The sequence below is a fragment of the Hyla sarda genome, chromosome 2 (assembly GCF_029499605.1).
Source record: "Hyla sarda isolate aHylSar1 chromosome 2, aHylSar1.hap1, whole genome shotgun sequence".
Classification (NCBI taxonomy): Eukaryota; Metazoa; Chordata; class Amphibia; order Anura; family Hylidae; genus Hyla; species Hyla sarda.
In genome coordinates, this window is record NC_079190.1 from 68,013,692 (window position 1) to 68,039,023 (window position 25,332).

At 43.4% G+C, this 25,332-nt stretch overlaps 1 protein-coding gene across 1 annotated transcript in view; it reads left to right on the plus strand.

The window, feature by feature from the left end:
- COG6 (component of oligomeric golgi complex 6) overlaps positions 1-25,332 on the plus strand; it is a gene marked incomplete in the record, with an annotated part of 135,025 nt that overhangs the window by 17,629 nt on the left and 92,064 nt on the right. Inside the window, 1 exon segment of the mRNA XM_056561982.1 lies at positions 14,457-14,515. Within this exon segment, the coding sequence (XP_056417957.1) occupies positions 14,457-14,515 (59 nt within the window).

A 25,332-nucleotide genomic window follows, 5' to 3' on the forward strand; every position in this document is an offset into this window, starting at 1 on the left:
TAAAAAACGGTGATTTCTGGACTTGTTGTATTATTATCCCTGGCTGGCAGCCTGGGCAACCACATGCATGGAGGTCGGTCCCCGGTGCAGTCTTACCGTTTTGAGATATATATTTATTTGTGCCCAGAATGGTTAGAAGCCTAGCAGAAGATGAGCGCACAGAGGATATCATGAAAGTTTTACAAGCTGATCAATGGGGACCCTCCCCAACCAAGGAAAGAGATTAAAATGTCCTCTGAATAAAAGGAGCGACAGTGTGCACGCCGGCCAGAATTCTATTCTTTCTCTATGACAATGGTTCTCAATCTGGAGTACAAGTACCCCCAGGGGAACTTAGCAGTTCTCCAGGGGGAACTTGAAAATAATTAGTAATGGCAGCCACTGGTTACTGGTCTGGACCACTTTGAACGAAATGGTAGGCTGACGTCTTTGCACCGAGGAGCGAAGCAGGACGACAGCAAAGGGGAAGCGCGGGCACTGGGCTGCTGTGGACAGTAACTACCATCAGCTTTGTTGCTCCACTGCCCCTGCAGACCGGGGACCTACTGCTATGAGCCATAACAATAGGTCCCCAGAGCAGAGAAGTGGAGCACCAAACCGGGACAGTATGGTGGCCTACAACTACCATTTTTTTCTTCCTATAGGACGCACCGGCGTATAAGACGCACCCAATTTATAGGTGCAAAATATAAAAAAATAAAGATTTTGAACCCAATAGTGGTCTTCAACCTGCGGACCTCCAGATGTTGCAAAACTACAACTCCCAGCATGCCCGGACAGCCGTTGGCTGTCCGGGCATGCTGGGAGTTTTAGTTTTGCAAAATCTGGAGGTCCGCAGATTGAAGAACACTGCATAGGAGGTAATACTCACGTGTGCCCGCCGCTCCGGACCCGTCACCACTGCCCTGGATGTCGCTCCATCGCTGTCGCCGTGTCCCCGTCGCTCCGAAACGTCTCTGCTGCCGGACGGGTATCCTCGCTCTCCGTCGCCACCATCACGTCGTTACGCACGTACGCTACGACGTGATGACGAAGAAGGAGAGCACCGGCCATACGGGATCCATGAACGGAGAAGACACCGAGGAGGCAGGTAAGGTCTCTCCCGGGGTCCTGTAAGCACTAACCCGGCTATTCAGTCGGGCTGTTCGGGACCGCCGTGGTGAAATCGCGGCGGTCCCGAACAGCCCGACTGAACAGCCGGGTTAGTGTCACTTTCGCTTCAGACCCGGCGGTCAGCTTTGATCGCCGCGTCTGAATGGTTAATACAGGGCATCACAGCGATCGGTGATGTCCTGTATTAGCCGCGGGTCCCGGCCGTTGATGGCCGCAGGGACCGCCGCGATAGGGGTGTATTCGCCATATAAGACTCGCTGACTTTTTCCCCCCCCAGTTTTGGGGAAGAAAAAGTGTGTCTTATATGGCGAAAAATACGGTATATATGGGGCAGTTTGGGGGCCTACAGCTATATTGGGGCACAGAGGGGGCCAAACAACTTTATGGGGGCACAAAGCGGGTACTATTACTGTGAGTGACAATAAATATGGGGAGTTTGTAAATAGGTGGGTGTTGTACTGCAGAAAGAAGCCTACAATGTTTGTTTGGCTGGTTCTGTGGAGAAGTCTTGTATGGGAAAAATCTTAATGGCGGTCTAGGCCAGATAGTAAAGAAAGGTATTAGTTAGAGAAGACGTTCGCTGTAAATCGGGGGACTGGGGAAATAGGGAGAGGAACAGGGGGCCTGTTATAGAGGAAAGTAAAGCATGTGAATTATACTATAATCATTACAAAATGTCTCTAATATGAGGGTACAATTTTTTGGGAATGGCCTATCAAGGGGTACTCAGGCAAAAAAGGTTGAGAACCACTGCTCTATGGGACTTCTGAACATTGCGGAGTGCTCAGCACCATCGATCAGCTAGATATGCCCTCTCCTGTAGTTCACACGTACGCACAGGAGAGGGCATAACTAGGGGATACCTTCTGATGTTTAGAGATCCCTCTTAAGGGTACATTCACACATTAAGGATTTGTAACTGCAAATCAGAAGCTGTGCTCAGTCATTTAGTTTACATTGAAATCTGCAGCATCAAATATGCGTACGTGTGAACGTACTCTAAAGGGGTATTCCATTTTTTTTTTTACATAGAAACAAGAAAAGCCCATTACAGAGCAGTTTTGCTCCTGTCATGAAGAAAGTGACTAACGTAAGATACTGTAAATCAGCATGTAGTCCTGCAGCTCCAGTAACTTAAACTATTGAGGATCAGAGCGCTCCAGCTGTGAGCGGCATCTTACAAGTCCCCAAGGAGCGCCAATCTTTTTTTGACATTGCTTATGATTGGAATTTCTGGGCAGGTGAGATTAACATCTAAGCTAATGGGCAGCAGCAGCTGTAGGAACAACATATGGTGAGTGCATCAGTGCAGACTATATCCATCTTCTCTTTCTAACAATTTCTGTCCCAATAGTCAGCCGCTCTATTATTCGTATAAGATGTCACCTGGTTTTACAACCTTTTCCCCTCATTAGTAATTTTTTTGAAATGGAATCGGCTAACAAGCCTGACATGATAAAAAGTCAAGGTCTGCACCAAGTCCAGGATTTGTTTTGTACGTAAGAAGGTTAAGAAACTAATTACATCCAGACGGATCTCTCCTGGTGTCTAGTTACGCTCCGATTCATTATGTATGTGTCTATATACCTTAGCATGCTGGTATATATAGTAATTGTACTATATCTCTTAATTACCTGGCCATGAGGCAATTTCCTGCTAATAACATGTATGTCTGCTACTCGATAATGAAGATGGATTATGTTTGCTTTTAGAATTTTGGTGGCTAGTTGTGTAAATTCTTTCTACTATGAGGGTACGTTCACACGAGCGGATCCCCAGTGAGTATTACGCTGCAGATCCGCCACTGAAAGACCCCTGTATGCTGCCTTTACTGGTGCCTGCTCGGAGCGGCAATACACTGCTACAAGCAAATACACTGAAGCGATGTGCGAGTCGCTGCGCATGCGCAATGTACTTGCACACAATGCGGCCGCTCCCCCTGCTCTATGAGCTAGGCCGATAGCTACTGCGATGTGCGAGTATACTGCACATGCACGAGGCAAATCACACATCGCAGTGTGTCTGCTCGTAGCAGCGTATTGCTGCTCCGAGCAGGCACCCGTAAAGGCAGCATACATCAGTCCTTCAGCTGTGGATCTGCAGCGTAATACGCATTGGGGATCCGCTCGTGTGAACATACCCGAAGACCTAAAAGTCTGATCTCTGGAACACCCAATAATCACTAAGTGTCCACACTTTTTTTTTTTATTGCTTTCATGTTAACGTATGTTACTTATAGAAAAAAAAATTATGTTAATGCATGTCATACAGCATAATCCATTTTCGGTCCACTTAGATTCTCTTTGATGCATCAGATCTTTTTTTTCCTTTTGACAAAACTTGGTTGACTACGTTTTTACATGCAGCAAAATTAAACACTGTGAGGGAAACGGAAACAAAAATACAGTGTGACCCCAAGTTAAAGGGGTACTCCACTAGAATTTTATTTTTATTTTTTTAATCAACTGGTGCCAGAAAGTTAAACAGATTGGTACATTGCTTCTATTTAAAAATCTTAATTTTTCCAGTACTTATCAGCTGCTGTATGCTCCACAGGAAGTTCTTTTCTTTTTGAATTTCTTTTCTGTCTGACCACAGTGTTCTCTGCTGACACCTCTGTCCAAGTCAGGAACTGTCCAGAGTAGGAGCAAATCCCCATAGCAAACCTATCCTGCTCTGGACAGTTCCTAAAATGGACAGAGATGTCAGCAGAGAGCACTGTGGTCAGAGAGAAAGGAAATTCAAAAAGAAAAGAGCTTCCTGTGGAGCATATAGAAGCTGATAAGTACTGGAAGGATTAAGATTTTTAAGAAGTAATTTACAAATCTGTTTAACTTTCTGGCACCACTTGATTTAAAAAAAAAAAAATAATAATTATGTTTTACAGGGGAGTACCACTTTTTAATACTGGGAACCTCCTTCCAACCCTACAGCGCTCCAGCCCACAATGCCTGCATGTCTGCTGCAATGCGACATTTGATTGGCTGTTTCCATCAGCCCTATGAACTTTGTATGGGGCACTTTTGACCACTGCATAATTAATGGTATAGACATGGTTACCTATTTTAGCAAGTAGTGGGGGGGGGTCTAGTGAGGAGTCCCACTGTTCAGACCTCTAGCACACACTATTTATAGATAGATAGATAGATAGATAGATAGATAGAGATATATATATATATATATATATATATATATATATATATATATATATATGCCTACTTTTACTAGACAGCATTAACCAGAAATTTTGGATCAAACCAAATCTGGGTTCGGTCATAGAAATGCAAGTCCATGATAAGAACAGTTAGGGGGATTTATCAAAACCTGTGGAGACCAATCAGATCGCTTCTTTGAATTTTCAGAGGCCTTGTTAAGAATTTAAGAAGCAATCTGATTGGTTGCTATGTGCAACTTTGCCTCTCCACGGGTTTTGATAAATCTCCCCCCAGTAGATGGAAAGGTAGACATGTTTCCAGTGGTGTAGTTTTTGGCGTACAGCTCGCAGTATGGCGAGTATCAGGCCTATAGCAAAAAAAAAAAAAAAAAAAAAAAAAAAAAAAGGATTTGTTCTGTTCCTGCTGTGATCAACTCGTATATTCAGTATTACGGACCAGTTTCTCCTGACTATTTGTCACGTGTTATTTCCACTGTGTAGCCTACCTATAATTCATTTATATTCTGCAGCATCGGGTGGTTATTATACACGGTCTAATGATGGTAATAGGAAAAAAAAACTGGAAGTTCATTAAATCAGGCTTGTAGCATGAAGATTGTGTATATTAGTGACTGTAATGTGAATTATTTCTTATAAAGGAGTAATATATGCCCATGCTGATTTGGCTCTAAAATAATTTTTATGCAATATTAATGAATTGATAATCTGGTTTTGTTGTATTGCAGTTATTTATTTCCATACATTTAGGATAAAGAATTTTAAGGAAAAAAAAATAAAAAATACAAATAAATGATGATTTCATTTATACTGCAGTGAATCCAAAATTCAGAAGTTTACAAGTTGTCTTTCAAATAGCTTAGGGGTATTCTGCCCCTAAACATCTTATCATATATATATATATATATATATATATATATATATATATATATATATATAATGGTGGGGGTCCAGTGCTGGGACCCCACGATTTCCGGCATGGCACCCCAGTCATCCGGTGCACGGAGCAAACTGCTCCATGCCGGATGACAGGCGACCATAGACATGAATGGAGGGGGCGTGGCAGCTGTGGTCGCTCGTCATCCGCCATGGAGCAGAGTTTGCTCTGTACACCAGATGACTGGGGTGCCATGCCAGAAATCGTGGGGGTCCCAGTGAAGTGGCGAACACAGAAGCTCCAAGCTTCTGTATTCAAAACCACGCGGGGCCGGCCCAGAGAATGCAAGGGGTCCCAACGGCCGGGCTCCCCACGATCAGACATCTTATCCCTAGGGGCGGAGTACCCCTTTAAAAAAAAAAAATCCAGAAAATTATCTCATGGCTTTTTGACATAATGTGAATTAGGGCAACATCAGACATCCCGAGCCCATCTGTAAATAAGCAGAAGACCCAATGAGTGGCAAAAAGATCACTTTCTTTTTTGTCTGCTGATCGCTAGCCCTATTATCAAAGTTTTTGGCTGAAAATAGCCCTTTGCAATAGGGCCCTTAGTTGGAGGTGGCGTGTCAGTATTTCAAAGCCTACATATCTTCGTGCATTATGGCAAAATCCAAAATCTGCCAAGACACAAAAAATAATATTTGGACCTCCTCAGGTTCTGGTACATCCTTGGTAGTATTTCTAAATGCCTGAATATCTCATGCCTGTTCATCTCTTCACAAAATAATAATATGTAAGTTTATACACCATGGGACCTTGCAGCCATGATACCATTCAAGACAGAGACGCCTTCTTCTGTCAACTAAAGATGAATGTATTTTGGTCAGAAAAATATAAATCAATCCAAGAACAACAACTAGTGACCATAAAAAGATGTTGGAGCAAACAGATACAAAAATATACCTATACCTACAGTAAAACTACAAAAAAGTATATTGTACTTTAGGGATGTAAGAAAAAATCGATTCTCGCGATAATCGCGATTTTTCATTTGCCGATACAGAATCGATTCAAAATATTTTTGAATCGATTCTTTTAGGGATGTGGAATTTTTAATAAAACGCACTTTCTCTTACCTGCCAACGAGCCCGCGGAGCTCCGGTACAGGTGTTCGGTCCCCGGGCTGTATTCTTCTTACTTCCTGTTAGTCCGGCACGTCACATGGAGCTTCAGCCTATCACCAGCCGCAGCGATGTCCCGCCTCCGCTGGTGATAGGCTGAAGCTCCATGTGACGTGCCGGACTAACAGGAAGTAAGAAGAATACAGCCCGGGGACCGAACACCTGTACCGGACTGTACCGGAGCTCCGCGGGCTCGTTGGCAGGTAAGATAAAGTGCGTTTTATTTTATTTTGCAGCCCGGACGGGATAACATGAGAAAAGTGCCCGCCGGAGTACTAGATCGCCGCTGTCAAAGCTGACAGCGGCGTCTATTGGGATCTATGAATGCTCCCAGGTGGGCGATATATCGCGATGTATCGTCACCTAGACGGTATCGCGATATATCGCGATATATCGAATCGCCACACTGGTATCGCGATTCGAATCGAATCGCCAAATTCTTGGCGATTCACAATGTACTTATTGACAAAAAAAAATACACCTAGATAGAAATGTCGGATTGCTGCAAAACCTGGCATGAAGTTATGTCTCAGATATGTAAGGGGTTACTGGTGTGGTCTGAGTAGATATTTGGTCTTGCCACAAGAGGGTGTAAAAGTGCTTCTCTTTTAAAAGCCTCTGAGAGGCTACTCTGGGTAGTGTACATCTTGGTGAGATTTTGACTGCTAGACATGGCTCTAGCAGGATAACACTGGAAGCATTGACCTCAATGATAACAAAGAAAAAACCCACTTGGCATACCTGTAGAGAGAACCAAAGTATAGCCTCTACCAATAAATAAATCAACTTAAATGAGCATTGTCCGATTCAAAGACTTTTTATATGTTGTACATGTTGGCAAAACATTAACCTTTCTAAAATATTTCATCAGAAAAATTGTATTTCTTTTTTATAGAAATTATGGCTTATAAAATCCTGGCCTATAAAATCATGGCTTTGTCCACGCTGAAGCACAGGCATGGACAGAGTCCAGTAAGTGAGGGTGGGCTAGCACTCCACTGTGCGCTCTCCTGTCTGATAGCACTCCTCTATGCTCTCTCCTGTCTGATAGTACTCATCTGTACTCTCTCATGTCTGATAGGACTCCTCTGTGTTCTCTTCTGTCTGATGGCACTCCTCTGTGTTCTCTTCTGTCTGATGGCACTCCTCTGTGCTCTCTCCTGTCTAATAGGACTACTCTATGCTCTCTTCTGTCTGATAGCACTCCTCTGTGCTCTCTCCTGTCTGATAGTACTCCTCTGTGCTCTCTCCTGTCTGATAGCACTCCTCTGTGCTCTCCCCTGTCTGATAGCACTCCTCTGTGCTCTCTCCTGTCTGGTGGTACTCTTCTGTGCTCTCTCCTGTCTGATAGTACTCTTCTGTGCTCTCTGCTGTCTGATAGTACTCTTCTGTGCTCTCTGCTGTCTGATAGTACTCTTCTGTGCTCTCTGCTGTCTGATAGCACTCCTCTGTGCTCTCTCCTGTCTGATAGCACTCCTCTGTGCTCTCAACTGTCTGATAGCACTCCTCTGTGCTCTCTACTGTCTGATAGCACTCCTCTGTGCTCTCTCCTGTCTGATAGCACTCCTCTGTGCTCTCCCCTGTCTGATAGCACTCCTCTGTGCTCTCTCCTGTCTGGTGGTACTCTTCTGTGCTCTCTCCTGTCTGATAGTACTCTTCTGTGCTCTCTGCTGTCTGATAGTACTCTTCTGTGCTCTCTGCTGTCTGATAGTACTCTTCTGTGCTCTCTGCTGTCTGATAGCACTCCTCTGTGCTCTCTCCTGTCTGATAGCACTCCTCTGTGCTCTCTACTGTCTGATAGCACTCCTCTGTGCTCTCTACTGTCTGATAGCAATCCCCTGTGCTCTCTACTGTCTGATAGCACTCCCCTGTGCTCTCTACTGTCTGATAGCACTCCTCTGTGCTCTCTCCTGTCTGATAGTACTCATCTGTACTCTCTCATGTCTGATAGGACTCCTCTGTGTTCTCTTCTGTCTGATGGCACTCCTCTGTGTTCTCTTCTGTCTGATGGCACTCCTCTGTGCTCTCTCCTGTCTGATAGCACTCCTCTGTGCTCTCTTCTGTCTGATAGCACTCCTCTGTGCTCTCTCCTGTCTGATAGTACTCCTCTGTGCTCTCTCCTGTCTGATAGCACTCCTCTGTGCTCTCTACTGTCTGATAGCACTCCTCTGTGCTCTCTCCTGTCTGGTGGTACTCTTCTGTGCTCTCTCCTGTCTGATAGTACTCTTCTGTGCTCTCTGCTGTCTGATAGTACTCTTCTGTGCTCTCTGCTGTCTGGTAGCACTCCTCTGTGCTCTCTCCTGTCTGATAGCACTCCTCTGTGCTCTCTCCTGTCTGATAGCACTCCTCTGTGCTCTCTCCTGTCTGATAGCACTCCTCTGTGCTCTCTACTGTCTGATAGCACTCCTCTGTGCTCTCTACTGTCTGATAGCAATCCCCTGTGCTCTCTACTGTCTGATAGCAATCCCCTGTGCTCGCTACTGTCTGATAGCACTCCCCTGTGCTCTCTACTGTCTGATAGCACTCATCTGTGCTCTCTACTGTCTGATAGCACTCCTCTGTGCTCTCTCCTGTCTGATAGTACTCTTCTGTGCTCTCTGCTGTCTGATAGTACTCCTCTGTGCTCTCTCCTGTCTGGTAGCACTCCTCTGTGCTCTCTCCTGTCTGGTAGCACTCCTCTGTGCTCTCTCCTGTCTGATAGCACTCCTCTGTGCTCTCAACTGTCTGATAGCACTCCTCTGTGCTCTCTCCTGTCTGATAGTACTCTTCTGTGCTCTCTGCTGTCTGATAGTACTCCTCTGTGCTCTCTGCTGTCTGATAGCACTCCTCTGTGCTCTCTCCTGCCTGATAGGACTCCTATGTGCTCTCTCTAAAAGTAAATAAATCAACTTAAATGGGCACTGTCAGATTCAAATACTTTTTATATGTTGTACATCTTGGCAAAACAATTAGCCTTTCTAATATACTTCATAAGAAGATTTTATTTCCTTTTTATAGGAAAAACTTACTGGACTCTGTCCATGCCTGTGCTTCAGCTTGGACAAAGCCATTATTTTATAAGCCATGATTTCTATAAAAAGGAAATAACATTTTCTTATGAAGTATATAAGAATTGGTAATGTTTTGCCAAGATGTACAACATATAAAAATTGTTTATATCTGACAGTGCCCATTTAAGCAAAGTGAAAGACTGAAAGTGAGCCACATGGAGTAAGATTCACATGAAAAGTAACTATAAATTGTGTAGGCTTGTTGTGATAGATAAGGCTATTAGTCTTAAAAATACATGTCCTCACTGTATTCTTTGTACTTACCGACAAGATTTTTGACATGTTCAACTAAATGCAGATTTCTACAAAACAAAATAGTTGACCTAAACAATTAGAATAACTATGCCTGAACTGATTTCCGGAAAAAATACAGCCTGCCAAATAAAACTGTCTCCCCAAACTCCTTTATTAACAAAAACATTTCATTAAGCATAACCCTACCCTAGCTGAAATGCCCCTGAAACAGTAGTTGTACTGCATTTACACAAATTGTCACGTGCCTGCTGTCTGAACTCCGAGATATCTAGTAACCAAACACATGTATTGGCTGAATAATTACAAAACTACTACGAGATGCACATACTACGTTCTGCCATCACATAGCTGTCGAGTGTAGATCATTTAATGAAAAAAATATATAACTTGGTAACAGAAAAAAAGACATATAGTAACAATATGTCTCCTTGCATACTGGTATATTGGTAATAAATGTATGGGTCTCTGTGTACAGGATTTGATCAGTTACAGTATGATGGTAATATGTATGGTGATATTTCTCCTTGCATACTGGTAATATTGGTCTCAGTATACAGGATTTGGTCAGTAACAGTATGATAAAAATATGTTTGGGGATAATATTTCTCCTTGTATACTGGTATTATTGGTAATATTTGGTCTGTAACAGTATGATGGTGATGTGTATGGTGATACTATTTCTCCTTGTATACTGGTAATAATAGCAGTATACAGGATTTGGTCAGTAACAGTATGATGGAAATACGTTTGGGGATCATGGGGGAGATTCATCAAAACCTGTGCAGAGGAAAAGTTGACCAGTTGCCCATAGCAACCAATCAGATTGCTTCTTTCATTTTTTTTAAAGGCCTCTGAAAACTGAAAGAAGCAATCTGATTGGTTGCTATGGGCAACTGGTCAACTTTTCCTCAGCACAGGCTTTGATGAATCTCCATAAATAATAGATCTATAGTAGATGAGGACCCTATAGAAGGTTCAGATGATAAGTCTTCCCAGCAATCAAATTAAATCATAAGGGGGAAAAAACCCATAGGATTTGATGATGAATCTCCCTCAATATTTCTCCTTGTGTACTGGTATTGCTCTCAGTATACAGGATTTGTTCAGTAACGGTATGATGGAAATATATTTGGGTATAATATTTCTCCTTGTTTACTGGTAATGATCTCAGTTTACAGGATTTACTCAGTAACTGTATGATGGTGATAGTATATAGCTCCTTGTATACTGGTAATATTGGTCTTGGTATATAGGATTTGGTTAGTGACAATATGATGCAAACATGTTTAATGATAACACTCCTCATGCTGATAAGGTAATTGTATGAAAATGTAATTAGATAAGCAGCATAATCACGCTTAGAACATTGTCTTAACTATGTTGATATTATTTGTGTTTTGAAGGGGTAGTCTGTCAAAAAACCAACTTATCCCCTATCCTGTGGAAAGGGGATAAGTGTCTGATCGCAGTGGTCCGACCGCTGGGACCCCCGACATCTCCTGTCTGGACTCTGGCTCTCTGAAGAGAGTGCTGTACCTGGGGATCTCTGGTGAACCTCAGTAGATAGAGGATAAGTTGTATTTTGCCAGACTACCCCTTTAATAATTAGATATTACATGATAGGAAAAAAATAATGCAACTCTGAAGCGGCTGATTATGAGATCTAAAAGATGGACAATGAAAGTTGCTCTAGATATACAGTACAGACCAAAAGTTTGGACACACCTTCTCATTCAAAGTTTTCTTTATTTTCATGACTATGAAAATTGTAGATTCACACTGAAGGCATCAAAACTATGAATAACTAACACATGTGGAATTATATACATAACAAAAAAGTGTGAAACAACTGAAAATATGTCATTATTGTAGGTTCTAGACACCTTTTGCTTTGATTACTGCTTTGCACACTTTTGGCATTCTCTTGATGAGCTTCAAGAGGTAGTCACCTGAAATGGTCTTCCAACAGTCTTGAAGGAGTTCCCAGAGATGCTTAGCACTTGTTTGCCCTTTTGCCTTCATTGGGTTCAGGTCTGGTGATTGTGGAGGCCAGGTCATCTGGCACAGCACCCCATCACTCTCTTTCTTGGTCAAATAGCCCTTACACAGCCTGGAGGGGTGTTTGGGGTCATTGTCCTGATGAAAAATAAATGATGGTCCAACTAAACGCAAACCGGATGGAATAGCATGCCGCTGCAAGATGCTGTGGTAGCCATGCTGGTTCAGTATGCCTTCAATTTTGAATAAGTCCCCAACAGTGTCACCAGCAAAGCACACCCACACCATCACACCTCCTCCTCCATGCTTCACGGTGGGAACCAGGCATGGAGAGTCCATTCGTTCACATTTTCTGCGTTGCACAAAGACACGGTGGTTGGAACCAAAGATCTCAAATTTGGACTCATCAGACCAAAGCACAGATTTCCACTGGTCTAATGTCCATTGGTTGTGTTCTTTAGCCCAAACAAGTCTCTTCTGCTTGTTGCCTGTCCTTAGCAGTGGTTTCCTAGCAGATATTCTACCATGAAGGCCTGATTCACACAGTCTCCTCTTAACAGTTGTTCTAGAGATGTGTCTGCTGCTAGAACTCTGTGTAGCATTGACCTGGTCTCTAATCTGAGCTGCTGTTACCTGCGATTTCTGAGGCTGGTAACTCGGATGAACTTATCCTCCGCAGCAGAGGTGACTCTTGGTCTTCCTTTCCTGGGGCGGTCTGCATGTGAGCCACTTTTTGTAGCTCTTGATGGTTTTTGTGACTGCACTTGGGGACACTTTCCACCTAGAATATGACATATTTTCAGTTGTTTTTTGATATGTCTATAATTCCACATGTGTTAATTCATAGTTTTGATGCCTTCAGTGTGAATCTACAATTTTCATAGCCATGAAAATAAAGAAAACTCTTTGAATGAGAAGGTGTGTCCAAACTTTTGGTCTGTACTGTATATACTGACAAAAGAAAAAAAAGTTATGTGATGTATGTGAGCCACTGGGAATGCGATGAAGGAAATAAAATCTGAAGTAAATCATTCTCTAGTATTGTGATATTTCACATACTTGATATATAGGTGTGACCCTGACTGACCTAAGAGATGTGTGCTAGGATTACATGTCAGGAATTGTGGAAAACTGAGTTTTCCTAGGTTTACATTTGCACTCCTATTTCTGTTGTGCTTTAAGGAAGAGAAAAAACAAAAAATTACCAATCTGTCACGTGACAGACACTAGTTATGCCTGATTGACCTTATACACGGGTCATTGGACCACCATTGGAGTTTCTGTCATTTTACTAAAGAAAATCATGCGGCTGCAAAATTATTATTATTTTTTATTATGCTTTTTTTGTTTGCAGTAGAGTAGGGCTGCAACTATCGATTTATATTAATAATCGATTAGTTAGCAGATTTTCAATCGATTAATTGGATAAAATAAAAAAAAGCAGGATTTGGGTTAAATTAGGGAAAGAGGGAGGAGGGAGAGCACTTGAAGGGTTAACAGGGGAAAGAGGGGAAGAGCACCTGAAGAGTTAACAGGGGAGTGAAGGGACAGCACCTGAAGGATTAACCTATTATTCGGAGCCTCACTGCATGGGAGAAGGAAAAGTACACAGACTTTAGTGATGATGCCCTCCTCCCTGCACCAGGAAGATCTCTCACTGCAGGGAGGATGGAGAACAGAGCTTCTGGCTGCACCAAGGGGGCTCCCGCAATGTCAGGATGCCAGGTCAGGCGATAAGGACCAGGAGGCAAAGCTGGCTCAGGACTGCACTCCAGTCCGTGGTCTTATTGCTGGAGCTAGGCCGCAGGCTGGCAGCAGCATCAGGGAAGCATCAGAGTGGGAGGGGAACCATCGAAGAGCAAGGAGAGGCAGAGGGGAACATGTAGAAGCAGGGAAAGTAGTAACTATAGGAAGGCCTTTCATGTTTCTAGGCCCCACCCCCTAACAACTGTGGCCACGCCCTCTACCAATTATTCAATAACAGAAAGCGTTATCGATGATTCTCTTTAGTGATAAAGTCGATCAAACGTTGAAGCCCTACTGTGGAGATTCTTAACCGAGCCTCTGACGGGAACCTAGGTTTATCTGCATTTTCTGATAAATGGGCACTGTCATTTAAATAATTTTTTTGCATATGCTGGTAAAATAAATTAGATTTGTAATTTACTCCCTGTAAATAAATGTCCTTTTTTTGTCACTTTCATGGCCTTATAAATCTGGCCATTAGGGTTCTCCCTTCTGGTCCAGACCGCATTTTGTCTACTAAAAAGCACAGATTTTGGTCTTTTGCTGGACTGGAAGGAGACCAAACTCAGGAAGTGCTCTTGCCATAGGCAGTAAATAGCTCTCCTTGTTTCATACACAGAGAGCTAGTGCTATTCACTGCCAGACAGCACTTCCTAAGTTTGGCCTCCCAGTCCAGAAGGAGACCAAAGTCTGTGCTTTTGAGCAGACTGAATGCAGTCTGGAACAGAAGGAAGACCCCTAGTGGCCAGATTTATAAGGCCACGAAAGTGACAAAAAAATAAAAATAAAATATATATATATATTATTATTTTATTTTTATTTTTTTTTTTTACAGGGAGTAAATTACAAATCTTATTATTTTTCCTGCTGTCATATGCCCAAATTTTTTTTTAATAACAGTGACCATTTAAAGGGTATATAATTTATTGTTCTCTTTAAGCACCCTCTTTAGGTTGTAGAGAAAACAGGGTCCTAAGTAGCACCTACTATAAGCTGTGCTATTTGGCTGTGATGCTTAGTTCCTAAGATTTCCCAAACATGTAATTTCTCTGTATTTTTCAGGCAGCAAAAGAACAAACACAGGACTTGATTGGGAAGACAACAAAGCTCCAAGCAGAAAAGTAAGTAACAGAATTGCTTGTATTTTTTGGCTTAGAGGGTTAGTCTCTTGAAAACATCCCCCAACCCATAGGCCACATTAACCGTCCTTGTATTACATGGACAATAATTCGGATTGGTCACCAGTTAAAGGGGTAGTCCACTGGCCAGTGTTCAGAAGTAAATGTTCCGATTGCTTTTTTCACATTGTGGGGGTCAGCCACGCCCCTCATGACGTGACAGTCATGCCCCCTCAATGCAAGTCTATGGGAGGGGGCGTGATGGCCGTCACGCCCCCTCCCATAGACTTGTATTGAGGGTGGCGTGCCAATCACATCACGAGGAGCATGGCCGACCCCCGCAACGCGAAAAAAGCAATTGTAACATTTACTTCCGAACGATGGCCAGTGGAGTAACCCTTTTAAGGGTATATTCACTTTGAGGACGTTTAGCAAGACATTTCCTCAGTGGATTCACTGAGGAAATCTTGCCCGGTCATTAGTGCCGGCCTTTTGATGAACAGCACTTCTTTGGAGGATTCAACCTGAAGATTTAACATGTTCAGACTTGAGCTGGAATCCTATTGCTCATCGGAGGTTCTGCTACAGCACTTCTGACTTGTATACCAAGCAATGGAATTCCCTTTGAGATCAATAGGAGGCTCTGGGATGTTGCATAAAGAGAGAGAGCTACACATTCAGGCATATATGACGTATAGAGCCCTTGTCTTCTTCCTGGTTTCGGGGGCTCAGTACGTCACTTGCCACTCAGCCAATCACTGGTTGAGGTGGGACACCGCTGTGGCTAGCTATTTTTGTTGAGCTGCACTGTAATGCATTGACCAGTGCCCCTCCGTGGGAGTACCCCTTCAATCAGGGTTGACTGTGTCAGTCTGTCTAGGGATGCACCCTATTCACAAGGGTTGTGATAACATCCAGTTTCAGTTTATTGATACATTTCCAGCACAAGTAACAGAGCAATGGCACAATGCAGAGTTGTAAGAAAAAAAATATCCAGAATACTTTATTTTTTTTCTAATGAGGAATGCAGGTGTTTATTAAAGGGGTACTCCGCTGCTCAGCCGTCATGTCCCCTCACATAGCCCTGCCCCCTCATGATGCCACGCCCCGCCCCCTCAATGCAAGTCCATGACATCACGAGCTGCCGGCTCCAGCGTTCGGAACAGTTTGTACCAAACGCTGAGCAGCGGAGTACCCCTTTTAAAACAGACACATCAGGGTAGCTGACATGTCCTCCTCTTTAACCCACGAGAGCAGCAACATTCTTTGGAAATGAAGACATGTCCTCTCCTGTATAACAGGGCCCTGTGTGTCTGTATCTCTCTAATGCTCCAGTCCTTTCCGTTTCATCATTCTTCTTTGTTGCTGCAGTCACTCTATTTTATGTTGCTGGTGACATTGTAGTTTATGTGTAATTCATCTCTCATGTAATGTGCCCCTACACAGTTGTGGGTTGAGAGCTCAGCGCTGCTTGTTCTTCCCGGGCATACGACAGCATAGCCATAATTGAGATTTAATAACAGCCCAGCTGGCTGCTGTGTGCTCTGTGATGGAGCTTTACTTCTTGTGGCCAAATTTAACTACGTTGTAGATTGTGCTAAGCAAACATTTGCTGCTGGACGCTTTATAACATTTTATTCTTTATTTGCAATAAAACCCTGTTAAAAAGTATAATTGGCTGCTCTGTCACCTTCATCTCTGTAGCAGTAGCAAAAGCCATTTGTCATTTTCTTTCCTGAATATTAGTTCAGAATGTCTCATTTAGCTTCATCTATTCTTAATTCCGATTTTGTCATTAGAATCATTGGATAAAATCAACCGGTAGCTATAAAGTTCTCGGTGTAGACCTAGCTTTACATACTTTCTATTTCAGTTTTTTCTTATTCTTTTTTTACTGTGTTTTTATTGAATTTGAATTTGTCTTTTGGGCTAGGTTCACACGGCTGTTTGCAAATGGCTACTGCTGGGTCCTGATGGCCCTCATAATTTTACAGGATTTTAGCGGAGCAAAAAATTGAGCTTGCACTATATTTTCTCTGCTAAACTCCTGTCCTCCTGGCCGGATTGCTGATGGAACTCCGAATAGCGAAGTCTGACGGCAATGTGAACGAGACCTTACAAACGACAAGTTTGAAAGAGCATAAGACTAATAGGTCAGTCAAGAGCACACTGAAAATGAACACATAGCCAAGCAGAAAAAAAAAAACAAAGCAATTCAAACAGACAAAGTGAATTGCAGGGAAAATTTAAATAAGACCCTTGCAGTCCACATTTTTTCAGCTTTCTTTTAAGCACTATGTAATATTCACATCCGAAATATAACTTAATAGTTTATGGAGCTCTGTTTTTAGCATTCGAAACTCTAAAATCCTTTTTATAAATATAGATTTAAAGGGAACCATTTTATATTGAAAATGCAGTCTAATGTGCAGACCACATGTTATAGAGTGGCAGGAGCAAGAGGATATGAGCTTGTCCTCTGTGCACAGAGCCCTGCTTGTCCTCTGTGCACAGAGCCCTGCTTGTCCTCTGTGCACAGAGCCCTGGTTGTCCTCACGTGCTGATCAGCCTTTACCTAAGATAGAGTCTGATCTGCTAATATTTATACCACCTCATAAAAAATAAAATAAAAAACGATCAGAGTGTCACATGTACCCCAGAATGGTACCATTGAAAGCATCAACTTGTCTCATAAAAATATTTTTGCACCCCAAGGTCTCTGTAAGTTTATATGATGGCAGCAAAATATCCTAAACTAAAAGGAGGCCTCCAAATCCACACATCACGCCTTCATGTCTGCGGCCTGTGTGTGAGACACGTAGCGCACAAAGGCCACATATATAATATTTCTAAATACGTCAGAATTCAAGGAATAATTCTTGAGTTGTATTTCTCTGTCAACACTTACTGTATTACAGAAAGAAATGGATTAAAAGGAAAAATCTGCAAAAAAATTAAATTTTAAAATTCTTCCTCTGCTTTGCTTTCATTTCTGTGAAACGTCTAAAGGGTTAATAAACTTCTTTAATGTTGTTCTGACTACTTTAAGGGGTGCTGTTTTGAAAATGATGTGATTTATTGGGAAATCTAACATACAGGCCCCTCAATTCCACTTCAGAAATGAACTGGTCCCTGAAAAATCAGATTTTGAAGTTTTCTTGAAAATCTGGAAAATTGCTGCTAAATTTATAAACCTTCTAACATTCTAAAAATGTAAAAGAATGGAGAGGCGCATGCGCGCAGCTCACGGAAGGCAGCACCTGATGTGAGCTCCACACTGACCGGAACCTTACAGCCCTCATTAGCGCCGAATTCGGCTCCTTTTGAACGGAAACTTATACCTGCATGGAGGGGAACATGTCCCGCTCCTCAAGGAAGAGAAATTTAAAGCAGTCTCAGCACCTATCCCAGTCGATCCCCGCTATCTTCCGAGCGGGGCTGAGCTCCAAGATGGTGGGCTCCCGCGCTGCCTCACCGCTACATCACTCTGACGAGGATGACGCCCCGGCGACGGCAGACTTGACTCCTGCGGCTATGTTTCGCAATATAAAGGACTTATTCCTGAAATCCCTGGCTAAAGCAGTCTCTGATAGTCTCTGACAGTGGGGGGCAGACTCTGAGGCAAAGCTGGATGAGCTTACGGATGCTGTGGAGACGGATCGACATGATCTGGATGACCATGCCTCCAGTAGATAACAGCTGATCACTATATTCAAATGCACAACCAAAATAATGATGAATAATATATAACCTTTATTAGGAAACACAACACACAGTTAAAAACACTTAAAAAGATACAATCCTAGGTGGAGGAAAGATAAGCCTCAAAACACCAGGCCCCCTCCAGGGGGGAAAAATGGTGGTGATAACCTGAAGGAAAAACCTATCCTATATACAAATCAATCCCCTGGTACACAAAACCTATTCACAATATTGCTCAGTAATACAGTACAAAATATAAGGTGCAGAAAAAAAATAAAAAAAAAATATATATATATATATAGCAGCAACTGTAATATAAGTAATGCACAATAACGGGATAAATGCCCCAATGATAACGCCGCTAAAACCACCTATGCGACCAGGAGAATCTAATAGCTAAATGCAAGACATAAGTTGGGGAGGGGTCCTGTCCTATGTCTTGCATTTAGCTATTACATTCTCCTGGTCGCATAGGTGGTTTTAGCGGCGTTATCATTGGGGCATTTATCCCCTGTTATTGTGCATTACTTATATTACAGTTGCTGCTATATATATATATAATATATATAGCAGCAACTGTAATATAGCAGCGATTTTATGTGATCTGTCTTTCATTATATAGGACAGGACCCCTCCCCAACTTATGTCTTGCATTTAGCTATTAGATTCTCCTGGTCGCATAGGTGGTTTTAGCGGCGTTATCATTGGGGCATTTATCCCGTTATTGTGCATTACTTATATTACAGTTGCTGCTATATATATATATTTTTTTTTTTTCTGCACCTTATATTTTGTTCTGTATTACTGTGCAATATTGTATATAGGACAGGTTTTTCCTTCAGGTTATCACCACCATTTTTCCCCCCTGGGGGGGGCCTGGTGTTTTGAGGCTTATCTTTCCTCCACCTAGGATTGTATCTTTTTAAGTGTTTTTAACTGTGTGTTGTGTTTCCTAATAAAGGTTATATATTATTCATCATTATTTTGGTTGTGCATTTGAATATAGTGATCAGCTGTTTTCTACTGGAGGTTTAGTTGTATATTTCGGTCACTGTTTGCACCCAATTTAATATATCACTATTATTTCGGTGGTGCCCATCCACTCTTTTCTTTCTCCACTGGATGACCATGCTGCACAGATACTGCCCTGGAATTGAAGCTGGAGGACCTAGAAAACAGGTCTTGCAGAGCGAATCTGCGCATCCGTGGCCTCCCGGAGGAGATCGTGGATCTGAGTAAGACTATCTCTACGTTATTTTTTGATATGGCCCCTCAGCTAGAACCTGAACTGCTCAGGTTTGATAGGATCCATCGGGCCCTGGCGAAACCTAAGAACCCAGAGACTCCCAGGGATGTAATTCTAAAGCTGCTCCGGTTCTGCCGGGAATGGCGCCATCGGTGCATCTTTAGTCTGATTTGGCCCCGACGACACTGGCTCGGCAGAGGGAAAATGTGCGTTATCGGTGGGGCTTCCCTTTTTTCATTGTCATTTCAACTGCGTGGCAAGATGCACACTGTGAAATCGGGATGTTCTCAGCAAGGACCAGATAGCCCTTGTGGACCCTCCACCACTACCGCAGCGTCCTGGCCGCCCTGTTCGCACTTGGATCCCTGTTACCAGAGACCGCCATGGGTCCCGTTCCTCCGGGGCAGCTACTGACCCTCCATGAGACCCTGCACATGCACCAGTAGTGCTTTTTAGAGGGCCTCCTTTTCCTTCCACCGCATGCTGCCTGCGGGGTGTCTTGAAGGCTTTGCTGTTCTGAGTGACGCTCTCCTGTTTAGTCTATGCGATTCTACTGACTATTTTTACTACAGTCTTCCCTGTGCTGCGGATTCTAGGGCTGGACATTGATTGTTCTGCATTATATGTACCGATCTGGGCTCCTCTACTTGGTTTGCCCTCCGCTCACCTCCTTTTATACCCCTTCATGGAGACCTGACTCTGCCCTTCTCCTCTCTCTCTTTTGATCCCTTTTCCCCTCTACCTTTTTCCTTCCTTTTTACCCTTCCTATTTCCTCTCTTTTCTCCCCTGTCTCTTCATCGCTGCACCCTTTCTCCCTCTCTCTTTTTCAGCTTTTTCTATGTTTCTGTTCCTGGCCTCCTTCTTCCTGGTCTTTTCTCTTCCCCCCTTCTTATATGTCTTGCGTAGCTCTCTCTCTCTTCTGCCCCTATTCTTCTTGCTTCCTTGTCTTTAGCCTGGACTGTTTCCGGCTCAGACTATTGTGCCTCACCACCCTCTCTTGGGTTATTGGAAGTACGATGGTCCACGATTTTATGTGGTCTGTCTTTCATTATATGTTGTTCTTTATGTTGCGTTTTCTTTTTTGTTTTATTTGTATTGTTTGTTCCTATGTACAGGTACATTACTGCTTATTCATGCTACGGTTGTCTGAGAATGGTTAACCCGGCCGACACCTGCAGGTTCTTTCCTTGGGTTCCTTTTTGTGAGTTGTTTCGCATATATCTATTTCTTCTGCCATGAGCACGTTATTGTCACATAATGTCAGGGGCTTTAACTCTCCCCATAAGTGGAGTAAGGCATTCCGAGATTATACCCGCTTAAAATTAGATGTTATTTGCCTGCAAGAAACTAATTTTGCTGATGTTTCTACACCAAAGTATTTCCATAAATTGTATACCAGATGTTTCATGTCCACTTATCTGACGAAATGTAGGGGGGTACTATGTACTGAGGGTCAATTTGTTATACTGAAGGGCTCTCTCTATGATAAAACGCTGTGTATAGTCAATTCCTATGCCCCCACTGACTCCCCGCTAAATTTTTTCCAATCGCTGTGTTGACGTGTTGCATCCCAGTCCTGCGACTATTTGATTTGGGCCGAGATTTTAATATGGTCTATAATGGCAAGCTAGATCGCTCCAATACTGCTTAGTTTCGCAGGTCTAGGACCCAACAAAGGCTTCTGTCCTCCCTTTTTAGGGAGGGTTCCTTGGTAGATGCTTGGCGGGAGTTTAATGGTACTGCTCGTGGCTATTCTTATTATTCCCCGACTCAACACCATTACACTAGAATTGATTGGGTGCTACTGACTACCCGTATGTTGCCTCTGCTACTATATGCACGTCATGTCCCTTCGGCCTGGTCGGATCACGATATGGTACTGGTGGCCCTTAATTTCATGAGTCCTCTCATTTACCCTTTTAGATGGCGGCTTAATGAGTCGCTCTTAACCATGCCTAGAGTAAAGAGACAGCTTGAAAAGGACCTTGGCGTTCTTTCAGGCGAATGCACTTCCTGACGCACACCCTCAGTGGGTCTGGTTTTCTCATAAGTCTTATATTAGAGGTCGCATTATTTCTTTAGCCACCGGCATCAAGCGTGATCAGACCGGGACTCAACGGGCGCTAGAGGCTAAATTACACAGCTTAACTTTTACTCACCAACACAACCCTACTCCTTATCTTTTCAGGCAGATAGGGCCACCAGGACTCAGCTGGACGCGCTTCAATCGACAGTGGTTGAGAAGGCCCTGAGGTGAACTAAGGCCACATATTACAAGTTTGCCAATAAGCCTGATCGTTTATTGGCTGCAATGTTGAAAAAGACTGCGTCGGCAAACAGAGTACATAGCCTCCAGCTGCGTCCTGGTGTCCACTCCTCTCACCCTGACCGAATCTATTCTGCATTCCACTCCTATTATTCGGCTCTGTACACAGAACCCACTCGCTCCCCTTCTTTTCCTTCTAAGCTCACTCGTTTTCTATCCTCTATTTCTCTACCCCCAATTCTCCACTGATGCCAGGGAGGTCCTGAATGCCCCGGTGAACCCTGAGGAGGTGACCCTAGCTATCTCTAAATTGAAATCGGGTAAATCCCCAGGCCCTGATGGCATCACGGCTGCTTACTATAAGAAATTTACCCCTTTACTTATACCTCACTTGATGGCCCTGTTTAATTCTCTTCGGTCCCCTCCCATGGAATTTCTGGATGCCCTCATAAAAGATCCCCTTCAACCAACTAGTTATCGCCCTATATCTCTACTGAATATAGATTCCAAACTGTTAAACTCTATTTTGGCGGCACGTCTAAACAGATTCTTGTCTTCTCTGATTGACCGCGACCAGGTAGGCTTTGTACCTGGTTGCCAAGCACCTGACAATATTCGGAAGGTGCTGAATGTTATCCATTGGGCAGATGACTCCAAAACCCCTTTATTAGTTCTATCGCTTGATATAGAAAAGGCGTTTGTGTATCTTGGCAGTATCTGTTTGCGGTGCTTACAAGGTTCGGGTCCCTTTTGTCCAAATTTTACGCCATATATATATTCATCTCCCTCTGCCTTTTTAAAATTGCCCTCCACTTCTCCTCTCCCTTTACGGATAGGTCGGGGCACTCGCCAGGGCTGCCCATTGTCCCCAGCATTATTTGCCCTGGTTATGGAGCCCCTGGCGGCCTTGATCAGGGCTCATCCTAGTATAAGGGGGGTGTCAATTGCAGGTGCTAAATATAAAACCTATTTGCGGATGATCTTCTGCTAACGTTGACTGAACCTCTAGTATCTTTGCCGAATCTTTTTGACATCCTTACTACCTTTTCCGCTCACTCGGGCCTAAAAGTAAATGCTCATAAATCAGAGGCATTGTACTGTCATACTCCCTCTTCTGTAAGGCAGCTTATCTCTCTTAACTTTGGCTTTAGAGACTCCTCTCATGGTCTTTCTTATCTTGGTATAACACTTACCTCTACGCTGTCCACACTGTATGGTAGTAACTATGTTCCGCTTTATCGCTTTATCAGGGCGGACTTAGCTACATGGTCCTATCCTTACCTGTCCTGGCTGGGGAGGGTTAGTGTTCTTAAAATGGTAATTCTCCCTAGACTGTTATACCTTTTCCGCTCCCTACCTGTGCCGGTGGTGAAGTCTGATATCCTGTCCCTGCAAAATTATGTCTTTAAATATATTTGGGCCTCTAACAAAGCCAGGATTGCTCGGAATGTGATACATTTCCATAAATCAATGGGTGGATTATCGGCCCCCAACTTCCTAAGTATTATTATGCATCACGCCTGGCTCAGCTGGCCTTAACTAATATAGCTGTGGGCGCCCCTAAGTGGGTGTTCCTGGAGAACTCACTATTGGCACCGTATTCCTATGCAGCCTTCATGTGGTCCTCCTGTCCGGTCTCTTTCCTCCTACCCTCCTCGGCTCTAGTGGCTCTGTATTCGCTATCTCTCTGGCGTCAGGTCCGCTTAAAATTTTCCCTGCAATCTTCAGTCTCCCCTCTTCTCCCACTCTTCTCTAATCCTCTGTTTCCTCCTGGACTCTCTCCAACTGACTTTTCCTGGTGGTTGGCGGCTAAGCTTACTAGACTCTATGATTTTCTTACGAGAAATACTCTTCCTACATTCGAGACTTTTAGATTATCCCGTGCTGTCCCTGACACTGAGTTGTTTAGGGCACGTCAGATTTTCTCTTTTCTTCGTACCCAGGTTCTTCGTTCCTTGCTTATTCATCCTACTTTCTTTGAAGCTCGTTCTCTCTATACTCCTGATCTGCCGGCCTGCTGTCGCTCCTATACTCTCGTCTGAATGCACCACCAGTTGACACTAAATTAAAGTTCATGTTAGCGTGGGAAACTGACCTACATATCATCATGTCGCTCTCACAATGGCGTGATGGCTGTGCGGTTCTGAGCAAGGGTAGTTGGCAGGTGTCCTTGATGGAAACGGCCCTTAGGTCCGATTGAGAACTTTATTTGGTTCCGGCGAGGTTACACACTATATACCCTTCTATTTCTCCATTGTGTTTTTGTGCTTGTGGCATGAGGGGAACGATTTATCATACATGGTGGTCCTGTCCAATAGTCTCTACTTTTGGACGCAAATTTTGGACCTCATTGAGTCTGTACTATCTGTGAGAGTTCCTCGGACGCCTGCCTTCTGCCTGCTGGGCTGCAAGCCGAATAGGATGAGATATAAGTTGTTCCGCTTTGCTCAATATGTCCTGCTGGCTGATAGAATACATATCGCAACTCAATGGAAACAACCTGTTCTAAGAGTGGGGGATGTGATCTCTAGGATCAATCTTATATTGTTATATGAAAAACAGTCTGCTATTAGGGAGGATGTGGTGGATTATTTTACTACTCTGTGGGACCCCTGGCTGTCCTCTAGTCATTGCCCCGATTTATCCCATTGTCTGTCACTTTATTTTTTTTTCAAATCAAAAGGTTTATTGAAGTTTTTCATAAACATTTACAGACACGAAATGGAAAACAGTTCAAAAAGTAAGCAAGGGAGTGCCATTTCACTTGGTAAATAAGAACAGTCTAAACAGAGTGTCTATTGGTTAGTAGGAGGAAGTCACACAAAAATAAATTTCTAGTATTAGAGCAATCTCACTCCGTGCAGAGGGACCTAAGGCCAAGCGGCTGGGAGGCGACTCCCGTATCGTCGTTGTCTATAAGAAAGAAATAGGAGAAGAAGAAGAAGAAGAAACAAAAGAAAAAAAAAGGCTATGTCAGGGGGAGAGGGTGGGAGGAAAGAATGAGTGTGGGGTAAGGATGGAGGATGGAGGGGGGGGGGGGGGGGGGGGGTGAGTTTGGAAAGTGTAAGGACCAGAGAGAGAAAACTATGAACTAACCTCCGAGCCCGGAACAACCTGGAAACTCCGGAGCACCCAGGTCTGAGCTGTCTGTCAGTCATGGGATCAAGGCGTCAGAGCGTCCAGAGAGTGAGGAACGGTCAGCAAATGCAGCGGGACGTAATGGCATGGAGAGTAGTCAGTTACCAAGGTGTAGTGTTTCATAATCCGTGGAAGTGGCAAAGGCCACCCAGGGGGACCAGACCAAATGATATTTTGTCTGTCTGTCGCTTTATTGACCCCCTTTGTATATACTCCTGCAGGTGTCGACCACTTCTGGATCAATTATGCTCAGCCTCATTGCTGATGTTCTTATATTCCTATACCTGAAAGATGTACCTTTCTTATCTGCCTTATTTTGAATACCGTTATTATATATGCAACTCATGTATATACCGACATTTGTTTTATGTGTTAAGTCTAGTTTTTAGACTACTGTTCTTTCTGTTTTGGAAGCTATCCTCTCTGTTGTATTGATTTGCTTCTATCAATAAAAGCTTCATGGTTTG